The sequence below is a fragment of the Artemia franciscana genome, chromosome 17 (assembly GCF_032884065.1).
Source record: "Artemia franciscana chromosome 17, ASM3288406v1, whole genome shotgun sequence".
Classification (NCBI taxonomy): domain Eukaryota; kingdom Metazoa; phylum Arthropoda; class Branchiopoda; order Anostraca; family Artemiidae; genus Artemia; species Artemia franciscana.
Window position 1 is genome coordinate 24656278 of NC_088879.1, and position 21971 is coordinate 24678248.

Genomic DNA, 21971 nt, shown 5'->3' on the forward strand with positions numbered 1-21971 from the left:
CTTTAGTGCCAAAACTCTCAGAACTAAAAGTGTTACTTTATGAAAAGGATGTAGATGTTTTCTGTGTTTGTGAGGCGTGTCCTAAGAACTCTTTGACCAAATTGGAAGACGCACATATTCAAATCCCTGGATACTTACTCCTGAGCAACCTAGATAGTAACCTGTGTCGAAGAGGAGTGGCTATCTACACTAGGCTTGGAATTAAGGTAGATAAAATTGATTTTTCTATTTCTCAACCTACTAATACTTGGGTGGAACATGTATTAGTTAGACTTCTAATTGGATTTGAAATTGTGAATATTGGTGTGCTTTACCGTAGCCCATCAGCTCCAAACCAACTAGTATCTCACCAAGCAGTTTCTAACGTAATACAGATCTTATGTAATCTAAATTCATCACTTATGCTTTATGGTGATTTTAATATGCCAGAAGTTCGTTGGTCTGAAGGTATTGGGTACTCACCCCCTAATAACCCCTCCTACACAACCATCCAAACCCTTGCTGACAACTTCCTAACTCAGATAATAATGCAACCCACTAGATTTAGACATTCACAACAACCATCATTACTTGACCTCCTTATTACAAATGACCCTGAGAGGATTACTTCCACTTGTTACCTCCCAGCTATTGGTGCAAGTGACCACATATGTATAATGAATGACATTAATATTAACCATAGTCGTGATGGTAAACTTAAGAGAACTTTTACCAATTATGCTTTAATCCGTGAAGAACTAGCTAATATAAATTGGGATGAGGGATTATCAGATGAGACAGACATTGAATCTAGTTGGAATAGTTTTAAGTCTACTTTACTAGGTGCATGTAGGAAGCATACAAAGGTTTATTGGTCAGATAAACCAAAGACTCTTCCATACCTTCCCAGGAATATTAAGAAAATTATCAGAAAGAAAAATAGAGCATGGAATAAATACCTAAAATGCAAGTGTGACAACCATCACAACAAATTCGCCATGCTCCGAAACAAGCTGAGAAACATGACAAGAAAAGTTATCCAAGACCATGAAGAATCTATTGCAAATGAGTCAAAGAAAAACCCAAAAAAGTTCTGGCGCTATGTTACAGCTAACAACCCTTCCCGTCGACGCACCAACAGACTAAAAAAATCAGATGGCTCCAGTACTACTGACCCGAAAGAAATCGCTGATTGCGTGAATGCCAGCTTTTGCACAAACTTCACCTCTAAGCCACCTGACATTACACTCCCAACCATACCTCCTGTAACAGTACACAACCCAATGTCCCCTGTAATCATTACTCAAGAAGATGTATTTAAAATACTAAGAAGTTTAAACTCCAACAAAGCTGCTGGACCTGATAATCTCCACCCTCGGCTTTTGATAGAATCTGCTGCTCACATTTCCCTCCCCCTTTCCAGAATATTCAACATGTCCCTGGCCAAAAAGTCAGTACCAAATGATTGGAGAACAGCAAATATTATACCAATTTTTAAGAAAGGTGACAAGGATAACCCAGGAGATTATCGACCAATAAGCCTAACCTCAGCCATTTGCAAGATCATGGAAGGTATCATTAACCATGCTCTTATAAATTATTTAGAAGAAAATACCCTTATTAGCGATAGACAACATGGATTTCGCAGGGGCAGGTCAATCGACACCAACTTTATTCAGTCATATGATCATGCAACTAAAATTTTGGATATGGGTAAACCGGTAGACATTATCTTACTCGACCAAGCCAAAGCCTTTGACAAAGTTGAACACTCATACCTGTTGCTGAAGCTTAGAGCTTATCAGGTGCATGAGGATGTGATTGATTGGATTGGAGCATTCCTAACTAGCAGATCTCAACGTGTCATGATCTACACTGATAATGGCGATCCAGTTTTCTCCTCCACTTCCCCGGTTATAAGCGGCGTCCCACAGGGAACCATCCTTGGGCCAACGTTGTTCAGCATATACATTAACGACTGTACAACTTATCTATGCAACCTTTTAACATTATATGCTGACGACTGTAAGCTCATTGGGCCTGCTGAAACTGAAGAAGAAAGAGCCTGCATTCAGCTGGACCTTGACAGGCTATCCTCTTGGTCATCAACTTGGGCCCTACAATTCAATGCAACAAAATGCAAGGTACTGCACTTAGGGCACAATAACCCCCACCATCCCTACCATATAGGGTGTGATCAGTTGGAAGCAGTTGCCGAGGAAAGAGACTTAGGCGTCATTGTGGACAAAGATTTAAAATTCCACAGCCACACTCAGGCTCAGGTTGCAAAAGCTAATCGAGCTCTCGGACTCATTAAGCGCTCTTTTGTAACCAGAAAGTCATGTGTGGTTATAAAACTTTATAAATCCCTTGTCCGTCCCCACCTTGAGTTTGGCTTGACTTTGGCCTTTCCCCAAAATAAAGTGGACACAAGAGCCCTTGAAAGTGTCCAAAGGAGAGCAACCAAACTGGTCCGTGGCTTAAATAATGTCCCTTACCAGGATCGCCTAGGATCTCTGAGACTTCCAACCCTCACCTATCGAAGATATAGAGGAGATGTGATCATGGCACGCAAAATTTTCAAATCCGGTCACCTGAACCAGATCTTCACCCCCTCTTTGGCTAACAATTCAAGAGGTCACAGTCTTAAGCTTCACCTGCCTGGATGTCAGAGAAGGGAACGACGTGGTTTCTTTTCCATTCGGGTGGTCCCCCTCTGGAATAGCCTATCCGAGTCTACCATCCAAGCTGAGACACCCCACTCCTTCAAGGCTGGAGTCGACAGGGACTGGGAGAGGGCCGAGTGGAGGCTGGACTGGGAAGCTAAGCCAACATAATTACATCACTCACCACCAGCGAGAACTACAGGAGGATCTACCACCTTATCTCGCTGGCAAATGCGATTTAAGGTAATTTAAGGTAAGGTAAAGGTCCAGAGGGCCTTAAAGCTCTCAAATGGATTAAGGTATAAAGCATGATCTTGTCCTCCCGGGGGACTTGAATATTCCTGAAATCCAAAGGATTGATGGATCTGGTTTCTGCAGTAGGGATTCTCTTTTTTGTCTGCTTTCTCTGATAATTTTCCCTAAATTACCTTAAATTGCAGCTTGTAGCAATCTAACGACTTCTCCTTGTAGAGCTCCAGAGTTGACAGTTTGATTTGAATTCAGGATTCTTTGGTGACCAGGTGTACTCCACTGATCCATAGCATCCTAGTTGCATGTACACTCTCTGGAGGACTACTCAGCATCTATTCTTTATTTAAAGATGTAATACTAACATCATCACTTGAGAATACACAAGAACTTTGCCATAGGTCTTGGACCCTTTCACTTATTCCTATACTATGCTCACTATAACTTGACACTTTATATACAAGTCCCCTATTATGCAGATTTAGGGCTGCATGGACACGAACTGGGATTTAGGTGCTTCCCTTTGGCTTGATCCATTTTTTAGCACAATTTGAAAGTCATGGATGGCTGGGTTTATCTCTCCTTTGTCAGTTCTGGCTTTAAGCTCTTCTATAAGTGTTTTATGGCAGGCAAGGTCTTCCTTTGACATTTAAATTGTATTTCACCTTTCTTCTCAAAAGATTTCTGCAGTTTTTTTTAGTGCAAAGGAACTAACCATGGATATGACTGGTGGTGGGGGTGCTGCCTGATGGCTGCACCATGGCCGCTCTGGTGCAAGGCAGGAATCTTTGTATTTTGGTTACTGAGTCACATTTTGTAACAAAATCATTCTCTAGGATTGAAAGATTTTCTCTACTGTCATCCTGGGAGGGTTCTATACCGTAAGCAATGACATTATTTTTCATATTCTTTCTGTCTTTTTCAGCATGAACAATATGATGAACATGCAACTCTAATGTTTGACTAAGGTTCAATGGCAGAGAAGAAACTTCACTTTGCACAATTTGTCAAGCATCACCAGTGCTACACTACTTGCAAGAGAAAATTTAACCATGTTAACTTTTTCATAGATGGTTGTTAGCTTGGTTCTCAGACTTTCCACCAACTGCACAATGGACTGGTTTACATTTTTTTTTTTTTTTAGCATGGTTACTGCATTGCCAACAATAGGTGTGATCTCAGCAGCTGAAGCACCATGATGTAAAGCACTCTAGGGACATACAATGATGGTTTATACAGTAGGTCAGATTCAAAGTCAGTTAGTTTTAGGCAGGCTGCACAGACCCAATTTTCACAGTCATAACAGTATACTGATAATGAACTCTCATCTAAGTTTGCAGTGCAGGTTACACGCTTATCAACATTTTCTTTAGGGCTTTGCCTTGGATGTTTCTGTGTTGGGGGCATTACAGTTTCTATTCACACTAAAAGTAAGATTTCCATTCACTGTCACTTATTCTATGGTCCAGTTTAGAGACTTTCAAATTCAGTGGATAGTGCCACAAGATTCACTGTCACTTATTCTATAGTCCACTTTTGGGGTTTTCTAATTCAGTGGGTAGCACCACAAGAAGATAAGAGTAACACCAGCCAGACAAGATTGACAATTATAATGCAAGTATTTCTATATAAAAAGACGTCAATGCTGGTTAACAATAGTTTTAGGGTAAAGTCTAATTTTTTTTCCTTTCACTCTGAACATATTGGAATGTTATATTTGGTCACTCAGTCCTTGTGAAATTATTATTTCATGCCACTTAGTTTTATTCACCAATAACACCATGCATCAACATCCAGAACTGATGGCTATCAATAGTCTATCATCAACACTAAAATCCAGAATAATGTTAATTCACTATAGTCTAACAGGACTTGTAGGCTACAGGGATCTTTGTAAATTAACACAAGGTTAAACAATTCTAGTATAAAAATAGGAAAGTCAAAACAAAATTCTCCTAATAAATAAATAAATGACTCTGACCTAAAAAATTGGAAAACATACTTAGCCAACAGTCAATAATTATCAGTTAGACTATTTCTGTTATTATTTTGCAGAGATGTTAAATATAATTATCAAATATAAATTTTTGCCAGTATCAAATTGTCCAGAGGATATTTTTGTGGGGAAGAGAATTTTTCTGTGGAGGTGGAGCAACATATCCTTACATTACTTAAAAAAACAATCACAAATTAAGCAAAAAACTGCTTTTTTCAGCTGAAAGTGAGGAGCAACATTAAAACTTCAAACAATCATAAATTATAACATATAGGAGGGGGGTTACCCCCTCTTCAACACCTCACTCTTTATGCTAAAGTTTAAATCTTGTCCCTATTCTTTAAATGCAACACCTGAAACACAGTGGTCATTTAATTAGAACAATAAGTAATTTTTAAAGTACAAAAAACTCTAGTATGAACAGCAAGGTGTTGAGAAGGGGGCAACCCCCCTTATATGCATTAAAGTTTCTGTTTGTTTTAGTGTTGTTACATACTTTCAGTTGGAAAACTTGTTTTTTATTTAGTGAAGCTTAGAGACAAACATTTACTTAAAGGCAATGGAAAAAGTATGTCAATCCAAGTAAAAATATACAAAAATGAAAAAGGACATTGCACTAAAATATTTGAGGCTTCTAGACTCAGTGTTTGTAAAAAGTAAAAAATTCTCAAAGCAGTTGTTTTCCTTGTGTTTTTATTAATTATAAAATAAACTTTGTGGATTAATAACTGCACTAGTTACTAATAAACCAATACATGCTTAGGATCACCATAGAAATCTCATTCTTTAATTTATTGTTATCAATAGTTAGGCTTCTATACTTTCATTATTGACAAGGATCATTGTTTACTTACCATTCATTACCCTAATATGATTTTTTTTTATTCTAACCAGATCATATGGAAACATGATTGTGGAAAACTGGAAAGGGATCACCAAATGACAAATTAGAATTTAGCCTACATTTTCTTTCACCTAAACCCTTTCCAGGATAGGCCTAATAAAAGCTGCTGAACAGGAATTTTACCAAATCTTCTGACTAACATGGTACTGAGATAGCTAAGAAGTAGACAAACCCTTAGAATGAGAATTACACCCTGAATCCAAATGTAGGCTAATATTCATTTGAATCAGAAATGAGCTCTACCCCTCTCCTTTATGTTCAAATATATGACCTAATTGTAGAGGTACATATATACATGTGTGTATATATAAATATATATATATATATATATATATATATATATATATATATATATATATATATATATATATATATATATATATATATATATATATATATATATACAAAAAGAGAAATCACCAATGCAACAGCACAAACACATTAAAAAAAAGAGACAGAAGGAGAAAAGGAAGACTGTCTTCCTAAATTAGTGATTAATATAGACCAGCACTTGAATGAGGCCTTAATCCTACTCATCCATACAATCACATAGGTCAAACAGCATAGCCATACACAATCAACTATAAAGAATAATCCATGGACAGGCAGTAGTTGAGGTAGAGGTAGTATAAGGAGTTGAGGTAGGTACTTCAAAATACTTTCTGTGACCCATCCCTGAAAGTTTCATTTTCTTAACCTAAACCCTTTCCAGGATAGGCCTAATAAAAGCTGCTGAACAGGAATTTTACCAAATCTTCTGATTAACATGGTACTGATATAGCTAAGAAGTAGACCAACCCTTAGAATGAGAATTACACCCTGAATCCAAATGTAGGCTAATATTCATTTGAATCAGAAATGAGCTCTACCCCTCTCCTTTATGTTCAAATATATGACCTAATTAGAGGTACATATATATATATATATATATATGTATATATATATATATATATATATATATATATATATATATATATATATATATATATATATATATATATATATATATATATATATATATATATATATATATATATAGGCTATATATATATATATAACAAAAAGAGAAATCACCAATGCAACAGCACAAACACATTAAAAAAAAGAGACAGAAGGAGAAAAGGAAGAGTGTCTTCTTAAATTAGTGATTAATGTAGACCAGCACTTGAATGAGGCATTAACCCTACTCATCCATACAATCACATAGGTCAAACAGCATAGCCATACACAATCAACCATAAAGAATAATCCATGGACAGGCAGTCATGTTGTCAATAAGTATATAAGTTGTCATTTACCAAACAGTAAAGACAAATAATTCAGAGGCAACAACCCAATATAAATATATATATGTATATATATATATATATGTATATATATATATATATATATATATATATATATATATATATATATATATATATATATATATATATATATATGTATATATATATATATGTATATATATATATATATATATATATATATATATATATATATATATATATATATATATATATATATATATATATATATATATATATGTATACATATACTAAATTTTCAATTTACTAAAGTTGCTCATTTCTTGAAACTGATTCAATGATTAGTCAAAATATTGGAATTTGCAGTAAATATACAATTCAGGGTAAATATTTGCACAAAAGGAAAAATAAAATTCACTTCTGATTCACACAAATACTATACTGGGATTCAGAATGGAATTTTGATGTGTTTGCTTAGTTTGGCCTAGGTTAAGAAAACAACTCTGTGTTAGTGATTTCACTTTAGTTGTTTGAACTAGGCTCAAGTCTTGCTTTAGGATCTGATTTTTTCTGACTAAATCGTTAATTCAGAACTTTAATTAGAAAAATGAGCTACAATTTGGATTGTATCACCTTAAGCCTTAAAAGTTCAGAAACATCCATTCTGTAATTTATTTCTTTTTTATCTACTTCTTCCTTTCCCTGTTTGACTGCAATTATTCAGAGTTTATCACGCGCCTGCTCGACCGAAACGCAATATGGGTTCGTATCGCACTTGATCCATCTGAGCTTTAGGCTATCGTATTGTGAGCTTGGGTATCATTTTAGATACTAGCCATTAAATTTGTCTATTTGTCACTTATCTAGTAAGTCGTTCGGTTGGGGCTCATCTCTTTTTTAAGCATTGATCCTCCAAACATAAAAACACAAACACATAAATTACAAATAAAATAGTTCTCAAATAGTATTACAAGGGGATAACCAAATCAGTATTGCTAAAACTGCTACTGCTAACAATTTACTGCAGCACCAAGTCACCTGAGGCTAGAAAAGCCGCGCACGCTCCTTTTTCGTCATAATCTGTTTAAATCCCCCTTCTTTACACTCTTATTAAAAGTTTCAATTTCCCTACAACCTCTACCCACCCATTTCGGGGACGACGTGCTTCTCGTTTGGCTATAGATGGTTGGCCGAAAAGATAGTCTTGGCAATCAGTCATTTTTCGTCCTAGTTTTCATCCTTTTTCTCATCATAGTCCTAGGAAGGCGGATTGAACCCTATAAAGCTTATTCTTTGAAATACGATTAGTCAGAGGGGAGCCCAAACAATCCGTAAATAGTTCTAATGGAAATACTTAGAACCATAATTGACCAATGACATCACAGGAGCATCCAATATTCTATTCTTTGTTCGCAAATTGATAATCCTATTCTTCCAAACTTTCTTCAACTGGGAACAACTGGGACTCTGGGCCTCTGCTTTTCTATTTTTAACATCTGTACTGCATCCGCTGTTTTTACAATAGTAAAACCTAGGTAAGTAAAACTATCCTCTTTTTTATCTTCTCGTCACCCAAAACCACATCTTCATTTTGACTCAAGTTAGTTTGACTGACTACGCCTCATCAAAATTTATTTTTCATGCCTAGATTTGTGCACTATGCTCACAAAACCTTAAAAAAACATTGATTTTGCTGAAATTTTCATTTAGTATTTTTAAATTATCAGCATTTTCATCCAGGCCTAGAAAAATTTTGCTTCCCCATTCGATTTTACGCTCTCCCATAGCTTTTGTCATAAAGTTCTTCAAATTGATCCCTATAAGTGGAGATAGAATACAATCATGCTTAAATCTTCATTTAACACGAAACCAGCAATTAACTTTATTTACTATTTTAATCACAGCATCATTATGCTCCTAAATAGCTCGAATCAGTTTAAACCATTTACCTGGTATAATGGTTTCAGTAGTAGCTCCAACCCAGTAAAGAGCAATACGTAGCTCATAGTAACCAAAAGCTTAAAAACGCGTTTAGAAAAAAATAACTAGTGGAAAAATTGTCATCTGACACTGATCAAGGAATGCTAACTATTATTTGTTTTCGTATTGAAAGTAAAAGTTTATTGCGAATCGGCATTCATGGTGATTTCGAAAAAAACCTGGTACCCACTCTTGAACAACAAGGAAAATTAGTTTTTACTCTGATAGCATTGATATGTCTCCTGCTTTTTTGATCCAGTGTTAGGGGGTTACCAAAACATCAAAAATAAATGATAATGCCATAGATAAATGATAAATGGCTCATTCAAAAGCTCTCTCTCATGTATGCTTTCTTTTTTTAAATTCTGCCATCTGTAAGTGCCATATGGGACTTAATAAGTCAATTTCTGTGCCATTCCCCGAGGAGCGGGACTAGCGAGTTATCAAAACATCGTAGACAGCTTTTTAATAGCCCAGATAAAAGCTATTGCTCACATCCACGTTCATCCTACAAATTCTACCATCTGCAAATTCCAAATGGTATTAGAGCGCCTCTATTGATGCCACGTCTCAAGTGGAAAAGCTGGGGTTAGTTAGTAGGCTACTAGAACTTTTAGAATGATGCTTAGTAGCTCATTTGAAAGCTATTGCTGATATCTAAGCGCTTTTTATCAGTTCGCCATCCTTAAGAGCGATATAACACTAAAAGAAATACTTTTGGTGTAACTCCATAGTTGGAAATGCTTGGAAGAATAAACGATATCATTGTAATAATCATAGTCCAAAACACTTAACTGAGGGCTTAAAAGAACACCTCCCGTATGTAACAGTTTTAAAACCTAATAGTTATTTGCACTTTACTGATAATAACTGCCTTACAAACAATTTTTTTTATATTTATAACACTGAAACAGAAATACCTTACCTTAGACCTTAGATCCTCCAGAGCCAGGGGTGGCTCATAGGGCGTCTACGAAACCTCGCCAGACATCTCGGAGCTGAGCTGCAGCCATGACGTCCTCCCACTGTGGTTGGAGAGACAACTCCGCATTTCTCAGGTCTCGGTCGTACTGTCGTCGTAAGGTGTGTCTTGGTCGACCTCTTTTTCGCCTCCCCTCGGGACGCCAATCATATACTGTATTCGGGAGTCGATCCTCTGGCATACGGAGGACGTGGCCAAGGTATGTCCATCTCCTACGTTTCAGAAGGTCAGTAACTAATGGCTGACCGGTTCGCCGGCGAACTTCTATGTTGGTGACCTTTTCCTGCCACGATATGTTCAGGATTCTCCTAAGGCACATGTTTTCAAAGGCTAGGACACGTTTCTCTAGCTGGGTGTTTAGTTTCCAGCATTCACTAGCATAGAGGAGGATGGACATCACATTGCTATTCAGGAGGCGGAGCTTCAAGCGCATAGAGTATTTACTACTGCGCCAGACTGGTTTCAACTTGCTAAAAGCCGATGTCGCTTGTCCAATTTTCCTCTTGATTTCGTTGGCTATTTCACCATCGTATTCGATCCAACTCCTAAGATATTTAAATTCCTTGACCTGCTCAATAGTTTTATTTTTGCATTTTAATATGAGTGGGGAGTCAGATGTGGCCATACTCTTTGTTTTACTGACATTTACTGCAAGTCCCATTTTCTCGGCCTTTTCGTCTATGGCGTCGAGTAGCAGCTGCAGTCGCAGTTTCGCTTCTTCAAGAAGAACAACGTCATCTGCGAAGTCCAAATCGGAGATCAGTCGGCTGCTAATCTTCACTCCAGTGCCTGAAGACTGCCGTAGAATATAGTCCATTACAATGACAAACAGAAACGGGGATAGGACACACCCTTGTTTGACGCCAGACATTATCTTGAAGAAACGCGTGTCCCCATTTTCTGTGCGTACACAGCATTCACTATCCTCATATAGTGTGATTATCATTTTGACTATTTTATCAGGTACTCCGTAATATTTCAAAATCTTCCATAAAGTGTCTCGGTCAACAGAATCGAACGCCTTTTCAAAATCAATGAAGAGCAGGTACAGCTTTTTGTTCCATTCTCTGGACTCTTCCACCATCAGTCTAAGAATGAAAATAAGATCAGAGCAAGACCTACCAGGTCGGAACCCATGTTGCTCTTCCCTGAGATGTGAGTCCAGGGCTGCTCTTAGGCGTTGTAGTATTACTGAGGCTAGTATTTTACTAGGCACAGACGTCAAATTGATGCCCCTCCAATTGTCACAAATTTGTGCATCGCCTTTCTTGAAGAGTTTGACCAGTATACCTCTGGTCCAATCTTTTGGGACTTTTTCGTTGTTCCAAATGGCCACTAGAAGAGCAGTCCATACGAACATGCAGGCTCGAAGGGACGCTTTCAGCATCTCTGCCGTGATCCCATCGACTCCAGGTGCACGTCCATTTTTCAGCTTTTTCACAGCTGTCGTCACTTCTACCGTGCTGGGTGGGTCAGCACTTACGTCAATTTGTAAAAATGGCGTATCCGGTACTGTTTCTGGATCATCAGGTCTGGGCCTATTTAAGACTTTCTCGAAATGTGAGGCCCATCTCTCGTCAGCTTTCTGTGGATCCGAAATAATGTCTCCATTTTCATCTTTTACAAGGGATGTACGATTTGTTTTCTTTCCAACTATCTTGTTTGTTAGTCGATAAACCATTTTTGAGTCTCCTTTCTTTGCAGCTTCTTCTGCAAAGGCTGCTTTTCTCTCAATGGCAATTCTTTTGTCTTTCCTGGCACTTCTTTTCACTGCTTTATCCTCTTCTTTGTAGCGGAGCAGTAATTGGGCTTTTTGCTCTGGGCTTGATGTATTCAGGATAAGCGTTCGGGTCTCCTTGCGTTTACTGATGTATTTCCAGGTGTCATCCGATATCCATTCTTCTTTCTTTCTTTTCTTGAAGCCAAGGTTGGCCTTCGCAACGTCATGGTACACACTCTTGACTGAGGTCCATATATTCTCAACATCAAAGTCATTGGTTTCGCCGAGCAGATTTAACGCTTCAAATCTGTTATGTAGAGATATGCAGAAGTTTTTGCGGATGTCAGGATCTTTCAGCTTATCGGTGTCAAATTGTTTATGTGTTGCAGCGTTAGTTTTCCGCCTCTGAGCTTTCAGTTTGATTCTTACTTCGGCTATCATCAGGATGTGATCTGTATTACATCCGCTCCTCGAAAACCCCTCACGTCACATAGGCTACTTCTCCAACGTCTTGACATGAGGAAATGGTCGATTTGATTCTTCGTTCGGCCGTCGGGGGACACCCATGTGTACTTGTGAATCGTTTTATGGTCGAACATACTACCACCTATTATCAAATCGTTGCTTAGTGCATAATCGATTAGCAGTGTGCCATTCCCATTTATCTCTCCCATGCCATGTGGGCCCAGAACTTCAGGGCAGTACTGGCGGTCTGCACCAACTTTAGCATTTAGATCGCCAACCACGCAGAGTACATCATGCCTGGGAACGTCTTTGGTGACCGAGTGTAGCATGTTATAGAAAGCATCTTTCTCCTCTTCATCAGCTTCGTTTGTTGGAGCGTAGCATGCGATGATGGTCATTTTTGTGTGATTTGATACGAAGCGAGCTGTCATTATACGTTCGTTAACTGGGTTCCAGTTTGTCATTGCTTTGTGTGCAAGTGGCGACATCAGAAGTCCTACACCAGCGCGGTGGACGGAAGGGTGACCACTATATGCCATGACATATCCATCACTGAACTTCTCTAATCCATTTCCAGTCCACCTTGTTTCACTGAGAACGAGTATATCGATGAGGTATTGTCTCATCTCTTTAAGAACTTGCTCTGTCTTGGATAACTGGTTCATCGTTCTCACGTTCCAAAAACCCATCTTTAGATTCTGTTTCGCAGTCAAAAATCGGTTCCGGGGGCATGCAGGGGTCGTTATCTGGGGAGGTAATGTATCCGAGGCTGTTGTAGACGTTTCAGTTGCAGTTGTTTTTCCCCTGAAGGTTGCCCCTCAAGGTCCCGGGTGTGGGTTACAAGCCCACAGCCCAACCCTCCTCATTTGCGGACTTGGGACCGTCATGCCCCCCGACCTCTGTGAGGCAAGGATCCTTACATGGTTGAGTTAAATTGTATTGAATTTATTCAGTATTGAACAGTAATCTTTAATTGGTTCTTTTGTGACTTATTTTCTATTTTCTACCGATTTTTAGTAATATTAAAGCAAATTGTTCAAAATTTGTATAGCTTTCAAGAAAAAGTGAATGACTTTTTAGGCCTTAACATCAATATGCTTAGGGAAGGGGAAGCGGGCAGCAGCAAAACGCTCTTTGCAGTAATCTGTTTTTAGATCGTTGCAAGTTTGACGTAAATAGTCAATTTAATTTTTGCTCGTCACAAACATTTTTTTTTTAAATCAATGTTAGCATCTTTTGCCTTTATGGTTGATACAATCATCCGTTTTAATTTATATTATTTTTTTTTTAGTTTCGATTGAATGTTTTTATAGAAAAATCCGGCTTAATAAAAATTTCTGAAAAAACTTTTAAAGAAGAAATAAAATAAATCGAATATTTCATTAATTATTTTTCTCTGCTTTGGGGTAAGTTTTACGAAGGACAGAAGCTTGTTTACTGAGAATAAAACGTTTTTTGCCGGTTTCAATAGGATAACCCAAGTCTTGGTAAAATTCTAGTTAATTGACTTCTTGCTATCTCGGAAAGGGTTTAGGTTAGGAAAATGGAACTTTGAGGGATGGGTCTACAGGCTAAAGTATGTCCCGGGAAGGTATTTTAAAGTACCCACCTCCACTCCTTCTCCCTCTAGAGGGTCCTGAAATTACCTATTGAAATTTTGACAAAACAACAATTTACCTTAATTTTCAGTTACTAGTTGCTTTTTCTCTTCCTTTAGTTCTGAAAATGCAATTCCTGTTATTTGAGTAGAATTTTGAGCCATATCAATGATTTTTTTTCAAAATTTGGGAAATTTATTTGCATATCTTTAAAACCTTATAAAATAGGATTGAGCAAAGTTATGAAGCTGAAAACAATGTTGTTGTACTCCAATGAAGTAGAAGATCTATTTTGTAAGGTTTCACTTTTATAACACACATATTTTTAAAGGTCATCAAAGGTCAGGGCCCTCTAGAGGGAGAAGGAGTAGAGGTAGGGTTACTTCAAAATACCTTCCTGGGACACACTTTAGCATGTAGATTCATCCCTGAAAGTTTCATTGTCCTAATCTAAACCCTTTCTGAGATAGCAAGAAGTCCATTAGCAAGAATTTTACCCAAGTCTTTAGAATGTTTTTCTAAATGTAGTTGGATGTAGTAGGCTAGGTCTAACTTGCTAGCTAAAGAATACATTTTCTAGGCCTAAAGTAGGCTATGTCATTTGACTATATCCAGGGTATTCAGTTTCACTAAAGTAAATGATAAAATCATCAAATGGACCTAGGGTTCAGTGTTTCCACTTCTACTGATTTATTGGATCTACCTACCTACTAGATCTACCAATTTTCAGACCTTTCTACTGAATAAATTTCAAGCCTACCAAAATACCCACTTTCTATGACTTTTGGCAATTTTTTTCTTTTTAATTGAACAGAATAGGTGTGACTGCAAAAAGCCCCATTGAGCAAAATCCCACAACCATTCACAGCCACTTCAATCATAGTGCAAACAAGTGAATTCATTGAAAGCTTACTAAGACTTTTTAGAAATTGACAATCACAAGATATTTTCCCCTAGATGTACATAGCTGCATCAAAAGGATTCTTGAGCAATGTGATGCTCTCACATTATATGTTACTGAGGCTTTGTTTGATGATCCTACCCATGGAAACAATTGCCCCCCCCCCCTTTTCCATACATTACTCTCTCCAAGAACTTTCTTGAGGTAGAATATGTAAATGGTTTGAAGAATCCACTAGATGTTGATGTAAATGATGACAATTATTGTGTAGCTATCCAAAATATTTATCTTGGACTGAATGTCCAGCTTGCTATTTCAGAGGTTGTAGAGTGCAACCCTAAGGTGGACCATAATAAAGAGATGAAGGTATACCTCACAGTAAAAAAAATTTACAAGGAAGCAGTTGCACAGGTCAAAACTGGATTTGTATTTGATGATGATTTGCATGAGATGTCCTGTCTTGTAGAGCCTTCAAATGCTGCTAAGCTGAATCTTTCTAGTCTTGCACCACTTCCAGTTAAGTATTTCCCTCCTACATGTCTTAGAGCTGCCATTGACTCAGAATGGCATGAACAAAGCTCTGTTGATGGTCTGAAGGTAGAATATTGTAGATTTGCTTTTTCCATTGTTACCCCAAGTGGTCTACCAAGGTTTGTAAATCTAAGGCAGGTTATTTACTTTTTCTTTTTACTGCCTTTCTCAAATGTTGTTGCAGAACGTCTTTTCAGCACTTTAAAAGAGGTGAAGACTGATGCACAAAATAAATTGTTGACAATGACCTTATCTGCCATCTCCCGTAGTAAATGTGGGACAAAGAGGATGAATATGCATTCTTCATTGCTAATAGTTGATCATGAACTAGAGAAACAGCTAAAGGAAGTAGAAGCATCTGTGACAGTTGAAGAGTGTGACAGTTTTATGATTAAAAGTACCTAATTAAGTAGATTAGAATTCAATCAACATATGTATTGATTTAATTCTAGGCTAAGGCTTCAGAATGTTAGTGATGTATGTCTATGGCAGAAGAGCAAAAGTTTCTGTTTTGAGTTGCATTAGATGTTTGAAACTGCTGCTGTTCCTGAATTGTTGTTTGTAGACCAAAGTGTGCTTTATTGATTCTATGTGATGAAAAGTACCTAATTAAGTAGATTAGAATTCAATCAACGTATTCTACTGATGCCATCATAGGCTTGATTCCTTTGTTTGCAGTTGCATATCAGTTGCTTTAATCATTTGAATCCAGTATCTCATTTGTTGTTTGAATTCCGATTTTGAATGCTTTACTATGATGAACAGTACCTGATTCAGTAGAATAGGATTCCATAAATAATAACTAAGGATATTGAAAGTGCAATTTTTAAGCCTTGTTCTCATGCATGTCTAGCTAGCATCTGTGTTTACATGCATGCCAGGCAATATATTCGTGTCTAAACATATCCTGTTCCCACGTAGGCATAAACACCAAATGCCAATTTAATTAATACATGAAAATTGTTCTTTCCTTATATGAGAATTCAGATTCACAGGTGCTGCAGATTTGCAGCAACTACAGCAAATGCCACATTTTAGAATCACCACTAGCTCAAGAGTATACCGTATTAGTATACTAGCGATTTACAAGAAACACTGCAAACTCTGCATTTGCAATGACAGCAACATTTCATAACCATCATTATTACAATGAGATCAAACAATACCCCATTACTCTTTGGCAGATTTAAAAAAAAACATTGCTCTAAATCATCATATGATCAATTGTAAGTTGATAGACCATTGTAGAGTGATCTAATTCTGAATTGATCTAGGACTTCAGCAGAAAATTTAGCATTTTTGCGAACTTAACATGCACTTAGAGGGTTCGGGCATGTCTAGAAATTCCCTACCGATTGTTCTACCGATAGCTGACGCCATCTACCGATTTTCTGCCGAATTTTAGGCACGCCATACCGATTTTCGAAGCATGCGAAGTGGAAACACTGCTGGGGTTTCTCTAATAGGCTTGTAATAAAGTAATGATTGAAGGCACTTTTTATTAATAGACTATTCAGGCAGCTAAGAAATAAACTCATCTTTACAGAGGAATTAATTCCTCTGTAAAATTTGATGTGAAATTCTAGTTAGCTACTTTTTCTATCTTGGAAAGGGTTTTAGTTAGAAAAATAAAACTTTCAGGGATGGGGCTACTGACTAAAATATGTCCTGAGAAGGTCTTTTGAAGTATATACCTCCACTCCTTCTCCCTTTATATCTGATGACCTTTATAATTCTTTGTGTTATAAAAGTGAAACCCTGAAAAATAGATTTAGCCTATCTGCTTAGATTAAATAGACTAGCCTAACCTACAACAAAACTGTTCTCAGCTTCACAACTTTACTCAATCCCAAATCATAAGTTTTTAAAGATCTTCAAATACATTTCCCAAATTTATGAAAAAAACCCTTGATATGGCTTAAAATTCTAGGCTACTCAAATAACATGAGTTGCATTTTAAGAACTAAAAACAGAGAAAAAGATATTGATAACTGAAAATTAAGGTGAAATGTTGTTTTGTCAAAAGTTCTATATGTAGGCCTATAGACCTGTCAAGTAGACAAATTTTTAAGATTTAGAAATCAAAAAAGAGTTAGGTAAAATTATAGTTTAGTGACTTCTTGCTATCTCAAAAAGGGGTTAGGTTAGGAAAATGAAACTTTCAGGGATGCATCCACAGGCTAAAGTATGTCCCAGGAAGGTATTTTGAAGTACCTACCTCCACCCCCTCTAATGGGTCCTGACCTTTGATAACCTTTAAAAATATCTGTGTTATAAAAGTGAAACTTTGCAAAATAGATCTTCTGCTTAAATGAAGTGCAACAAAATTGTTTTCAGCTTCACAACTTTGCTCAGTCCCAATTTATAATTTTTTAAAGATATGCAAATACATTTACTAAATTTTGAAAAAAAATGTTGATTTGGCTCAGAATTCTACTCAAATAACAGGAATTACATTTTCAGAACTAAAGGCAGAGAAAATACAACTGGTAACTGAAAATTCAGGTAAAATGTTGTTTTGTCAAAATTTCAATAGGTATAGACATGTCATGTAGGCAAATTTCAGGGCCCCCTAGAGGGAGAAGGAGTAGAGGTGGGTACTTTAAAATACTTCCTGGGATATACTTTAGCCTGTAGACCCATCCCAAAAAGTTTCATTTTCCTAACCTAACCCCTTTCTGAGATTAAATAAAAAAAAAAAAATTTAAATGAAAGTAAGGATCAACATTAAAACTTAAAAAAAAACAGAAATTACTCAAACAGTTTGATATTCAGTTGCCCAGACAAGTGCCTAAAACTATCCAAAGATAATTCTTATGTAGGATATCAAGCATATCTTCCTTGAACTTTTAGGTGCCTACATTTCAGAGCCAAAGCCTATTTAGCAATAGTTCATACCTAGACTTGTTGTATTCTAATTGTAGTTCTAGAATAGGTATACCTATTATATGAAGTTTATAAAATCAAATTTTGTGCAATAATCAAGTCTTGATATCACAGGGGGCAACTAGCCTCTGATCACCCCATTTCTATTCATAACAAGTAAAAAATGAGATATTGTACCTTCAGCAAGCAGCTGCCTATCCTTCGGTTAAGAACTAAGATTGCGGGCTGAAAGACTCAGTATCTACTTGCCAAACTGTTACTATTTTCCAATTATATGGGACCTATACTACTTAAACATAGCATATGGACAAGAAAGTAAGCTTAAATCTGGCTTCAAGACCTTAGATTTAAACTGAAGTTTTAGAAAATGCTTTAATATGTACAATTCCTTTGTTTTAAAAATTTAGTTAAAAACTTAAGGAAATGCACCAGTTACTCACCAAAAAAGGTGACTTTGACTTATAGGTTGGCTAAAAGATGTAGACAAACTTTTGTCCCATACATAGTTGATATATTTAACAAATGAACCCCCTGTCCCTCAACACTCTCTTTTTAGCTCACAATTATTTAATATGTATTTTGCCAAGCTTTTTATTATAGTCTCCTTTTTTTTTTAAACTAATTGTGTTTTGTAGTTTTTTCACAAGAGTACAGATGTAGTGTTTTTTTTCCTATCCACAGGACCTTGGTTTTTTATGCATTGAAGTTGAGACCTAGGCTTTAAAGGTTCTCAGTTAAGGTGTCATTGTCTTTTTGTATTGTTTTTTTTTCAGATGATATGAACTTCCTATTAATTTTAGTTTCATCTGCTTATATTCTGGTAGTACTGATGATACTTCTGTTGATTTTGCTGATGAAGAGTATGAAGAGGAGAGGACCAATTACACTATCTTGTATCACCTTGCTGGTCACTTTTACTGGATCAGAGATGCTGTTGTCCACTCTAACTTGTTGGGTTTAATTTCCGAGGAATGATTTGATCCAGGATCGTATTTGTCTTGGCAAATTGTACTGTTGGAGATCATCCAATACCTTTGCATGCAATACACTTTTGAAAGCTTTTTCAACATCACAAAGTACTGCTGGGATGCTGCACCCCTCTTCCAGGGCCTGTGTCCAATTGTTGGATGTTTCTAATAATTGTGCTATACAGCTTTTCTTGGTAGGAACTCATATTGGACAATATTTATTATATGGCTCAATATCCTGTCACTTATGCATCTTTAAAAAATTTACGGACTAGTGATGTCAGTCAAATAGGTTGATAGTTTCCCCCTTTTGATTGTTCACCTTTCTTGTGGATGGGGACAACAATTGCTTAAGACCACCTTAGTGGTATTGCACCTTTGTCTATAGAGCCTTGAAAGATTTCTAGCACAAGTTCAACAATAAATTCTTAATTTGCTTTGACCAATAGCACCCCTCTATTCTGTCTGGGCATTTGCACTTGTCTAATTGAAGTTTCTGGAGTTGTACTTTGATTTCTTCCTTTGTGATGAAGACTTTCAAGTCATTTGTTTCAATTGATGGTTCAGGGTCTGCTTGCTTTGGCTTAAAGACTGGGCTAAGTAAATTGTTGGCCCTTTCAGACTTAGAACTTGCAGGTGAGCCATCTTTGTTTGTGAGGGTAGGGATTTCTCTTCTCATAGTGAACTTTGTATTTGCATGTTTCCAGAATTTCTTAGGTGGTGATTTTGCATCACCAGTAATTTTCCTCTTTTGATCTCTTTTGACTTATCTTGCTGCTTTTCTCACCTTGTTTGTTGCTTGGTTGTATTCTTTTCTAGTTCATTCTGTTTCCATATTATGTTCTTGGTGTTCCTTTAGTTTTTTAAATTTTTTTTCTTGATATTAATCAGTCTTTTGAGATTCTAATCTGTGTATGGCAGTATTTTGCATGTGGAAGTTTTTTCTTTTCTTTGTAGGCTTCTGCATAGCAGGTTATTATATCACAAAAGTGCTCAGATTTTTGTGGCAAGTTTCTCCCATTTGCAGGATAGTCCAATAAGTTTTTTTCAGTTCTTTCCTCTGATGATAGTGGATATGGCTTTGGTTGAGCATCAAATTGAAAAGAAGTATTACACGGCTGGTTTTACCTAGAGGAGGAAGTATGGTGATTCTATCTGCAGTTTTTGGGCTACAAGTGACAATGAGGTCCAGGATATTTTCTTTTTTGTTTGCTCTGCATCTGGTGGATTCTGTAATCAGTTGTGAGAGAAGTTTTTTCAGCTGTTTCCTCTGATGATAGTGGATATGGCTTTGGTTGAGCGTCAAATTGAAAAGAAGCATTACATGGATGCTTCTACCGAGTAGAGGAAGTATGGTGATTATATCTACAGTTTCTGGGCTGCAAGTGTCAATGAGGTCCAGGATATTTTCTTTTTGTTTGCTCTGCATCTGGTGGGTTCTGTGATCAGTTGTTTGAGAAGTTTTCTTTGAGGAGTGAAGTTTATTCAGTTCTTTCCTCTAATGATATTGAATAAGGCTTTGGTTGAGCTTCAAATTGGAAAGAAGTATTACATGGGTGCTTTTATCTAATGGAGGAAGTGTGGTGATTTTATCTACAGTTTCTGGACTACAAGGGACAATGAGGTCCAGGATATTTTCTTTTTGTTTGCTCTGCATCTGGGGGGTTCTGTGATAAGTTGTGAGAGAAGTTTTCTTTGGGGAGTGGGATGAATGGGCGTGTTAGTGAGTCATTTAGTTGCCAATTGATTTCAGAAAAGTTTTAATCGCCAGCAAGGTATATTGTTTTCTGGTTAGCACCACAGCGTTAAGTCTCTTGTCTTAATAGTTGGAGTGACTCATCCTTATCTTATACTGATTGAGAGGGTGATCTATACGTTACAAGCAAACCGTGTCAAAAATAAGCATTCTTTATTCATGCTCAAAAGAGACTGCTCTGCAAAATTCTTTGCAATAAAATTCTGTAGAAATGGGTATGTTTCACAGCATAGTGGGATATCTGGATTCTGACTCAGAATTTTCTGATGTGATGTGAATTTTGTCATGCATTAGAGAATACATTTTAATGGTCATTTGTAAATACATGTATCAATTTAAAAATTAGACGAAAAACATTGTTGTAGAGAACAGACAAGACAGATATATAAAGAGAAATACCCATTAAATATAAGATGGAAATGAACAAAGAAGTTATGCATCTGTTTTCTTACACAGATGGGAGAAGTAATGCTCCAAGCTTTGACATATCTAATCTCACTTTGTTAAGCTTTGGGTTGCTAGATTACTATGATCTGTTTTGAGCTCTTTTAGCCCCTTTGAGGGCTCAAAATGAATACTCCCCCACAAATGGCTGTTGAATTAGGAAAGATCATGAAAAATAATCATGACTTAAGTCTGCTGAAAAGCTAAATTTTGTCGAAAACTACAGAGTCTAGGCTATTTACCTATAATCTAGCATAGATTTATAATTCTCGTTATATATCTGACCATTATGGAGGGTCTAAGTCTTAGAAATTTGCCTACTTGACAGGTCTATTACCTATTGAAATTTTGACAACACAGCATTGTATGTTAATTTTCAGTCATCAGTTTCTTTTTCTCTGGTTTTAGTTTTGAAAATACAGTTCCTGTTGTTTGAGTAGAATTTTAAGCCAAATCAATATTTTTTTATTTTATCATTATACAAAATTTAGGAAATGTATTTGTGTATCTTTGGAACCTCAGAAATTGGGATTGAACAAAGTTGTGTAGTTGAAAACAGTTTTATTGTACTCCATTTAAACAAAAGATTTATTTTGCAAGGTTTCACTTTTATAATACAAAGATTTTAAAGGCCATTAAAAGTCAGGGCCCTCCAGTAGGCAAAAGAGTTGAGGTAGCTAC

General features: G+C 36.6%; 3 protein-coding genes across 3 annotated transcripts in view; 1 reads left to right on the forward strand and 2 right to left on the reverse strand.

Annotated features, from left to right (window-relative positions):
* LOC136038046 (beta-catenin-like protein 1) overlaps positions 1-7802 on the reverse strand; it is a 64442-nt gene extending 56640 nt beyond the window's left edge. Inside the window, exon 1 of the mRNA XM_065720996.1 lies at positions 7693-7802. Within this exon, the coding sequence (XP_065577068.1) occupies positions 7693-7722 (30 nt within the window). The 5' untranslated portion in view covers positions 7723-7802. The remainder of the gene's footprint in view (positions 1-7692) is intronic.
* Positions 7803-12181: 4379 nt separating this feature from the next.
* On the reverse strand, positions 12182-12895 carry LOC136037518 (craniofacial development protein 2-like). The gene has a single exon (XM_065720240.1). The coding sequence runs from the start codon at positions 12893-12895 to the stop codon at positions 12182-12184; it is 714 nt and encodes a 237-aa protein (XP_065576312.1).
* Positions 12896-13595: 700 nt separating this feature from the next.
* Positions 13596-21971, forward strand: part of LOC136038051 (focal adhesion kinase 1-like) — a gene marked incomplete in the record, with an annotated part of 165226 nt that continues 156850 nt past the window's right edge. The window contains 1 exon segment of the mRNA XM_065721003.1: positions 13596-13612.

Coding starts and splice junctions, on each gene's coding strand:
- LOC136037518 (XM_065720240.1), bottom strand. CDS start 12,895: ATGGGTTTTTGGAACGTGAGAACGATGAACCAGTTATCCAAGACAGAG.